General features: G+C 40.4%; 1 protein-coding gene across 1 annotated transcript in view; it reads left to right on the top strand.

Annotated features, from left to right (window-relative positions):
* Window positions 1-9,017, top strand: part of acadl (acyl-CoA dehydrogenase long chain) — a 48,907-nt gene that overhangs the window by 1,109 nt on the left and 38,781 nt on the right. The window contains exon 2 of the mRNA XM_048598671.1: window positions 8,321-8,497. Coding sequence (XP_048454628.1) covers window positions 8,321-8,497 — 177 coding nt within the window. The remainder of the gene's footprint in view (window positions 1-8,320; window positions 8,498-9,017) is intronic.

Here is a 9,017-nt window from a genome sequence, read left to right as displayed (position 1 = left end):
GGGGGGGGGGTGTGTCAGTTGCAAGGAAAATTATGGAAAAAGCTAATAGGTGGGAGAGCTGAGTAGAGGTTATTAAAGTTTCTAGGACAAGTATTAGGGCAGAATATGGAAAGTCGGAATCTAATTTCAGGCACAGCAGATAAGGGGACAACCTAAGAGAAGGCAGACAAGTAACTTAGCACTGAGAATGTTGTACTTAGATGCATGTAGTAAACAAAACAAAGCAAATGAGTTTGTAGCACAGATTGAAATTGGCAAGTAAGATCTCCTGTGTATCACAGAAGTGGCTACAATGGGAACAGGACTATGGACTAAATATCCAAGGCTACATGTCAAATCAACAGGACAGGCAGATGGGCAGAGTGGGCAGGGTTGCCTTGTTAGTATGAAACAAAATTAATGCAGTAGCAAGAAGCAATATAGAGTTGGAAGGTGTAGCACCTGTGTGGGTAGAGGTAAGGAACCACAATGCAAAAAAAAAAGTAGTCGTGTGTGGGGCAGAAAAATCAGGAGATAGAAAAGGCATGTAAGAAAGCACTATTAAAACAATCAAGGGGGATTTCAATATGCAGGTGGATTGGGAAAAATCAGGTTGGTAGTGGATCTCAAGAAAAGGAATTTGTAGAATGTCTACAAGATAGTTTTTTGTTTGGAATAGTTTGTAGTAGAGCCCACTAGGGAAAAGGCAAATCTGCGTTTGGTGACTTGAAATGAGGCAGACTTGATTAGGGAGCTTGAGATGAAGGAACCCTTGGGGGGTAGTAACTGTAATATGATAGCATTCATCCTGTAGTTTGAGATGGAGAAACTGGAATCAGGAAGGAGCTGGTCAGACTTGATTGGAAGGGCAGCCTAGCAGGGAAGATGGTGGAGCAACAATGATAGGAGTTTCTGGGGGGAATTCGAGAGGCTCAGCAGAAATTCATTCCAGGGCAGAAGAAGAAATTTAAATTGAGGATGAGGCAACCATGGCTGACCAGTGAAGTTGGGGACAGCATGAGAAAAAGCATGCAATGTGGTGGAGATCACTTCACCTGACGAAGGGGCAGTGCTTTGACAGCTTGTGATTTCAAATAAACTTGTTGGACTATAAACCAGGTGTTGTGACTTTTGACCTCATCCACCCCAGTCCAACATCAGCATCTCCACATCATGAAGAATATTGGGAAATCTTTGAAACCAGCAGAGGTAACTGAAAAAGCAATAAGAGGGGAGAAGACAAAATGTGAACGATCTAGGTAGTAATATAAAAGAAGGCTGCAAGTGTTTATTTAAATATTAAAAAAAGGTAAAAGAGAGGCAAGGGTGGACATTAACTACTGGAAAATGAGGCTGGAGAAGTAGTAATGCTGAGCAAAAAAATGGTGGAGGCACTGTTTAGGTACTTTGCATCAGTTTTCAGTGGAGTACACCAGCATACCAGGGAGTTGGAGCAGAGCTGAGTGTAGTGGCCATCACTAAGGAGAAGGTGCTATGGAAGCTGAATGGTCTGAAGGTGGATAAATCACCCTTTTCTGTTTGAGGTTGGAGTTTAAAACACAAGAAAGCCTTATTACAACTGTTTGGACTGATGGTGAGGCCACATCTGGAGTACTATGTATACTTTTGCTCCATGTATTTAAAAACAGGATACACTGGCATTGGAAGCAGTTTTCTTCTAACTCTAATGAATAAAGGTCGAACCTGTTCAACCGTTCTTGAAAAATCAGTTCCTTCATCCTAGGAAACAGCCTAACGAATTTCTTTTAAAATAAGAGGGGTGACCTAATTGAAACATACAAGATTTTGAGGGGACTTGACAGGGTAGATGTTGAAGATTTTTCCACCAATGGAAATCTTGAGCTCGGGGACATAGTTACATGATAATGGACACTCGTTTAAAACTGAGATGTGAAGGGATTTCTTTTCCGGGAGAAAAGTAAATGTCTGGAACTCTCTGACTCAGAGAGTTGCGGAGGCTAGATCACTAAAAATGTTTTTGGTAGGTCGATATGTTTTTGAAATATCAGAGAGTTGACGACTATACTGAGCTGGCACAATAAAGGAGTTGAGGCCTGGCACTGATCAGCCATGATCTTGTTGAATTCTGGGGCAGGCTTGAGGAGCTGAATAGTCTACTCTTGCTCCTATTCCTTGTGTCACATCCACATTTGGTGTCATTGGCAAATTTTGACATTTTAATCTGTATTCCCATGAAAAACAAAAGGAAAAAATTGGATGATAACATTTGCTGCCCATCTCTAATTGCCCTTAATCTGAGGGCAATAAGAGTCAACAACATTGCTGTGTATCTGGAGTCACATGTAGGCCTGACCGGGTGTAAGGTGTGTTTCCTTACATAAAAGGCATCAGTGAACCAGTTTTTTAAAACAACAACTAATGATAGTTGCTATGGTCCCCATTACTGAGACTAGTTTTCAATTACAGGTTCATTAATTGAATTTAAATTCCAGAGGTGCTATTGTGGAATTTGAACCGATGTCCTTCGAGCAGTAAGCTGGGCCCAAGGATTGTTAGTCCAGTGACATTACCATTATGGCACCATGTTTGCATATCCAAGTCATATCTAGGAAACTCAAACTTTTATACAATATTTTTGAAATAATATCCAGTTATTATTTAATTCAAGGCCTTTTGAGCTCTTGAAGACAGTCACCAGTCAAATCATTGTTCAACACTAGAAGTGTGGATGAGTTTGACTCGCTGATGCTGATAATTTATACTGTGGGGCATCAGGCCCTGCAGTTTGACAGAAATGGAAGAAATGGTTTCTTTTAAGAAACAAAAATCTAAATGTTTTTAGTTTGAGTTTTCCAACAGTAAGCAAATAGGAACTCTAAACTAAACTTTATTTCTAAATCTCAATAAATGACTGTCGACGCAGAAGTCTGATTCCTGCCTTGTATGGAGCAAGCAATTGTGTAAATGGTTGAAGCTTGTTGTATAAATTGAGATCGTGAAAGCAGTTTTCTGGGGATGTTGAGCTCAACATAAATCTCCTCATAAGCGATGATGATGAAGGAAGTTGACAAAATGGACCAAACTAAACTGCTATGAAGGGTTTTAACCCCAACAGCCAAAAGTTTAAAGAAAAGGGGAGTGGCGAATAAGGAGCACAGTCCGTCAGAAGTCTACAACTGCACAACTGCCTGTATTCAAAAGGGATTCACTGGATGTCCTAGGGATGTGCAATTGCTATATAAAGGTAATATAATTGAAGTGGATGGTGTAAAGAGTATGGAGGAGCTGTGGGAATAATATATTTTTAGCTGGAGCATTCTGGTGAGGGGACATTGGGCCATGACATTATTTTTTAACATAGCCTATAATTTACAATTTGTGAACCTTTAAGAATTTTTTAAGAAATAATGTTCCATGTTTCTAATTCTACAGTTTGAGAGTATCAAAATGGTCTGTGCGTATTGTGAAGACGTTGCAAAATGAAAAGTTTCAATCTTCTTAATATGCTGGCAAGAATCTCAGGTGCCAGTTACATAACTGGTAAATCTGAATCCCTCTTGCTGTTTTGTAGGCACATCAAGTCTGTAAATTTAGCAACTGTGATTACATAGCCTAAAGTTTGAATTATGAATGCCTAATTACCATGTAAATACCCATACCTATTTGAACTTAACTACTTCTATAGCAATAACCTTGTTAGTTCAGTGACCCATGCTTGACCTGAACTCCTTCCTGCTTCACACACTGTTTACAGTCTAGTTAATATATAAATGTTCAAATTAGATGTGGGAGAAAATAAGGAAAACCAGAATTGGAATTCCTGTCACAATTCGCTTACCATGTGTTCTCAGCATTACGTACCATGACTCCTACGTTCAGAGCAAACAATAGGTTACAAATCTGAAGACTTTTATAGAAAACGTAACTGGGCCATGTAATTAATTTTCTGCTTGCTTTAGTTTGTTTCAGTTTTAGCCAGGTATCCACCTGCTCTAGAGGTGTTAGCTTTTGCTGTGACATGGTTCGATGGCACCTTTGTTGAACAAAGTGTGTTCCTCTGGTCTATATGAAGCAAAATCATTAACCCATTGAGCAGGTTCTCCCCTTATTTATTCTCAAGGCCAGTTGTATAGCACAGTTGTTACTCAGATTGAGGTCAGCCAGCACAAGATACATACCAGAATTTGACCCGGAGTCAAATCAATGGAGTGAATTGAATTGTCTGAAGACTGGTATCTGTAATGCTGAGGACCACTAAAGGAGGCCGAGATGCATCATCCATTCAGCACTTCTAGCTGAAGATTGCCGCGAAAGCTTCAGCCTCATCTTTTGCACTGATATGCCGGACTCTTCCATCATTAAGGATTGGAATATTCGTGGAGCCTCCTCCTCCAGTGAGTTGTTTAGTTGTCCACCACCATTCATGACTGGAAGTGGCATGACTGCAGAGCTTAGATTTGATCCCTTGGTTGTGGAATTGCTTAGCTCTCATTTATCTATCGTTTGCTGCTTACGCTGTTTGACCTGCAAGTAGTCCTGTTTAGTAGCTTTATCAAGTTGATACCTCGTCTTCAGGATTGCCTGGTGCTGCTCCTGACATGTCTTCCTGCACTCTCCATTGAACCAGGATTGATTCCCTGGCCTGATAGTAATGGTTGAGTGGAGGATATGCTGGACCATGAGGTTACAGGTTGTGCTGGAGTACAATTCTGCTGCTGATGGCCCACAGTGCCTCATTGATGTCCAGTCTTGAGTTGCTAGATCTGTTCGAAGTTTGTGCCGTTTAATATGGTGAAAGTCCAAACAACATGGTTGAGTTTATTCTCAATGTGAGCGTGGGACTTTGTTTCCACAGGACTGTGTGGTGGTTGCGCTTACCAAAACTGTTCTGGACAGATGAATGTGCAGCAGGCAGATTGGTAAGGATGAGGTCAAGTATGTTTTTTCCCTCTTCTGGATTCCCTCACCACCTGCTGCAGTCCCAGTTCAGCAGCTATGTCCTTTAGAGCCCAACCAGCTTTATTTGTAGTACTGCTGCCTAGCCAGTCTTGGTGGACATTGAAATCCCCCACACAGTATACATTTTGTGCCCTTACCACCCTCTGTGCTCCCTCTAAGTGTTCCCCAACATGGAAGAGTACTGATTCATCAGCTGAGAGAGGATGATATATGGTAATCAACAGGAGATTTCCTGCCCATGTTTAACCTGGAGCTAAAAGACTTCATGCAGTCCAAAGTTAATGTTGAGGACTCCGAGGGCAACTCCCTCCTGACTGTATGCCACTGTGCTGCCACCTCTGCGCTGCTGGTGGGACAGGACATAGCCAGGAATGGTGATGGTGGTGACTGGGACATTGTCTGTAAAGTATGATTCTGTGAGTGTGACTGTCAGGCTATTGCTTGACTAGTCTGTGAGATAGCTGTCCCAATTTTGGAACTAGCCCCCAGACGTTAGTAAGGAGGACTTTGCATGGTCGATGGGGCTGTTTCTGCCAATGTCTTTTCTGGTGCCTAAGTTGATGCCAGATGATCTGTCCGGTTTCATTTCTTTGAGACTTTGTAGAGATTCATACAACTGAGTGGCTTGTTGGGCCATTTCAGGGGGCAGTTGAGAGTCAACCACATTTCTGAGGAATTTCCAGGTGAGGATGACAGATTTCCTTCCCTGGAGGACATCAGTGAACCCGATGGTTTTTTCCGACAATTGGCAATGATTTCTAGAATTTCTTCGGTTGAATTCAAATTCAACCATCTACTGTAGTAGGATTTGAAAACAGGTCCCTAGAAATCAGAGTTAACATGTCAGAACTCGGCTGTTTTGTGGAAGGGTCACTTGACCCAAAACGTCAACGCAACGTTTTGGTTCGAGTGACCCTTCCACAAGGGTCTGACATGTTAACTCTGATTTCTGTCTACAAATGCTGTCAGACCTGGTGAGCTTTTCCAGCAATTTCTATTTTTGTCTCTGATTAACAGCATTTCGCAGTTCTTTTGGTTTTTATTATTAATAAAGGAGCTTTGCCCAAGAAAGGTTACTGGATGCAACAGCAACAGTTTTGCACCTGCAAGGAACAGGGAGCTTGGATGGAGTCATACATTGGAATACCTTAGAAAAACATCACGTGCCCCAATTTGAGTTTTTTTTTCTAAAGGACAAATATTTATGCAATCCAAACTGACAGTTAGTTATTTTTGATAATAAATCATTCTTTGTTGTTCATTAAAAGAAACCTGCCTGACTTTTTTTTACTACGGCCCTTAATGCAATCTGAGTTCTACATAATTAACCATATTTATTACATCTGAATTTTGTTGTGATTACCAGTGAACTGGGACTGGAAAGGAAATAGTGCACCCTTCCAACCTCAGTCTTAACACCTTTTAAGTGTATTTTATGGCTTGTTTTTATAGAAAATATTATTTTGCAGTATCGTCTAGGTGGTAGGTTATTGTGCCTCCTCCTTTCAGATTTAGCATAAATCACCTAGTGGCCATTTGGCTCACTGTTTTGACCGTGTTCCGCTGCTATAGTAAGTCTTACTTAATCTTGCTAATAGTGTGTTACTGCTTGTGACATTGATGTTTGTGACATTGTTGAAGTTGTCTTGGTACACAATGACCTTGATGGTCTTATCTGCTTACTAGCTCAGCTGTATGTCAAACGTAGACTCTGTTCGATCTCAGTACTTACCATTTTCAGTGTCACTGACATATGACCTTGGAGTTTCAGCTTTAAATACCTTTAATACAATAAAACCAAAAATTGAGGATGCTGGAAATCTGAAACAAAAATAGAAATTGCTGGAGAAACTCTAGGCCTGGCAACATCTGTGAAGAGAAAGCAGAGCCAATATTTTGGGCCCAGTGATCCTTCGTCAGCTGAAAGGTCGTTGGATTCGAAACATTGACTCTGCTTTCTCAAATACTTTTAAGTTTTTTATGATTGGATCCTATACTTAAACAGCTTCTCCTTTCAACAATTCAGGCAGGGATTTTAATTTTTAATTGGAATGTTAAGTTCTTTTTAGCTTTGCAACAGGTAGTTGTCTGTCTTTTTCTTGGTCACTTGGAAGGATTTTGCTTGACAGGGATGTCTTGTATCTTCTTCCTCTCATTAACCCTGTAGACAATCCCATGTTAGGTGAGAGGTGTAGATCAGTGTGACAGTAAAGCAAGGAATGAGTTTTCTTTTGTCTTATCAATTTTTGAGGGTTGTTTTAGCTGTTATTCTTTTTTCTAAACCTATGTTTTCTTGGATCACGTGGTGATAATGAGTTTGTACTGTTTAGTGAATTTACAGCTTAATCTGAGCTGAATAGGATGGCAATAATGGCATTCTTGTCAGATACAGGATCCTAACTCAGGGACTTAGCACTAAAGGTCAATTTTAAAATTCCTAAAGAGACCAGGATGGCTCTTTCAGCCAATTTATGAGTATCTATTGAATCTCATTTGTGCTGAGTTAAAGCCTCTGAATTTTTGTCAGATCCTTCCCTCATCATCCTGCCTCCCCTTCTAACAGCTAGTGAGTCTATTTCCAGCCCAATTTCCTGCCCCTTGCCATCAATTTCCACTGCTTTGAAAGTTCTGAGCTGTGGCCTCCTGTCACTAGCTACATAACACCACTCGCATCTCGTTCTGTTGAGATGTTGGCCAGGATTCCAGGTAGTTGATATAATTGGCAGAGGCTATGTTGCCCTCACCTTGAAGGCTGTTATGGTGCTCTGTGAAAGTCAAGGCTGTGATGTTTCAGTCCAGCTTTTTTTTTTAATAGACCATGTTCTATGAATGTTTGAAGACATTACAACGACTGTGTGGTTTTCTACTAATTGGGGAATTTAAGACCTACTTTGACTCTTCCTAGACTTCTAAACAATGGTATCCCTTCACAATCCTGAAGTTTTTAAAATTCAAACTTGTCATCACCTAATCACTTCAAATTTGCCTTAGTATTTCATTATTAATAAAAACTGTAGATTGAGGTCACTTCAAAGGAAGCGCCTGTTCAGCCAATCAAAGTGACAGGAGGAAAACTATTTTCATGCAACAAGTGGTTAAAGCCTGAGAGTGTGGTGGAAAAAGGTTCAATCAAGTCGACCAAAAAGGAATTAGGTTATTAGGAATGGGCATTAAATTGCAGAATTCATTTGTGTCTGTTGAATGAACAAAATCTAAATCAGAAAAGGCAGAATGCAGGGTTACCGGGAAGGAGGTGGGGGTATGGCACTAAGTGAATAACTCATGAGGAGAAACTGGATAGACATGATGAGCCGAACATTCCTCTATCCTTTCTTTTTAACAATTCTATGTTAGTAAATACTTGAATTCTTATCCTACCTCTCTGCTTTTTTTTTCTTAGACTGCTGAGTACACAAACAAAATGTGATGAAACCCACAAGGTTTTTCGCCCAGAACCTTCCTTCACCAAGAATCTGATGGAAATTGGCACTCGCCGCGTCTCTTCTGAAGAGCATGACACATTCAGACAAAGCGTGAGAAGATTCTTTGAAGCAGAAGTGCTTCCATATCATTCACAGTAAGCAGCCTTGCAAAGTTTTGACAAAATATTACAAATGATACAATAAGGTTAATTGTAATTTCCTAGCTGCTGTTCTTACCTACTGCAGATGTGCCAACCCCATCACATCATAAATTATGACATATATACTGGATTTTCAAATGGTTTGAGGAAATACTTTTTCAAACACAAGCCATTATAGATTGACCGATGGTTCATAAAGTCATTAGTGACTTGAGCTTATCCAATTTAAATTCAAATAACTAATAAAATGCTAGCCTCCTAATAATGAAACACCGGATTTTTGCAAAACCCGATCTGCTTCATGAATGCCATTCAGGGGAGGAAATCTGTTGTTCTACTCTGGCCTACAGTGACTCCAGATCCATAATAATGTGGATGACTGTTAACTGCCATCTGAAATAACCAAGCAAGCTACCCACTTGTACTAAACTATCACAGACCAGAAGAATCAGAAGAAAATGAAATGGACCTACGCATCAGGAGAAACATAGCTCACACACCCTGCCTAGTCATT

The sequence above is a fragment of the Rhincodon typus genome, chromosome 7, assembly GCF_021869965.1.
Source record: "Rhincodon typus isolate 14 chromosome 7, sRhiTyp1.1, whole genome shotgun sequence".
NCBI lineage: Eukaryota > Metazoa > Chordata > Chondrichthyes > Orectolobiformes > Rhincodontidae > Rhincodon > Rhincodon typus.
Note: the sequence above shows the minus strand (reverse complement) of the source record. Positions and strands in the feature narration are given on the sequence as shown.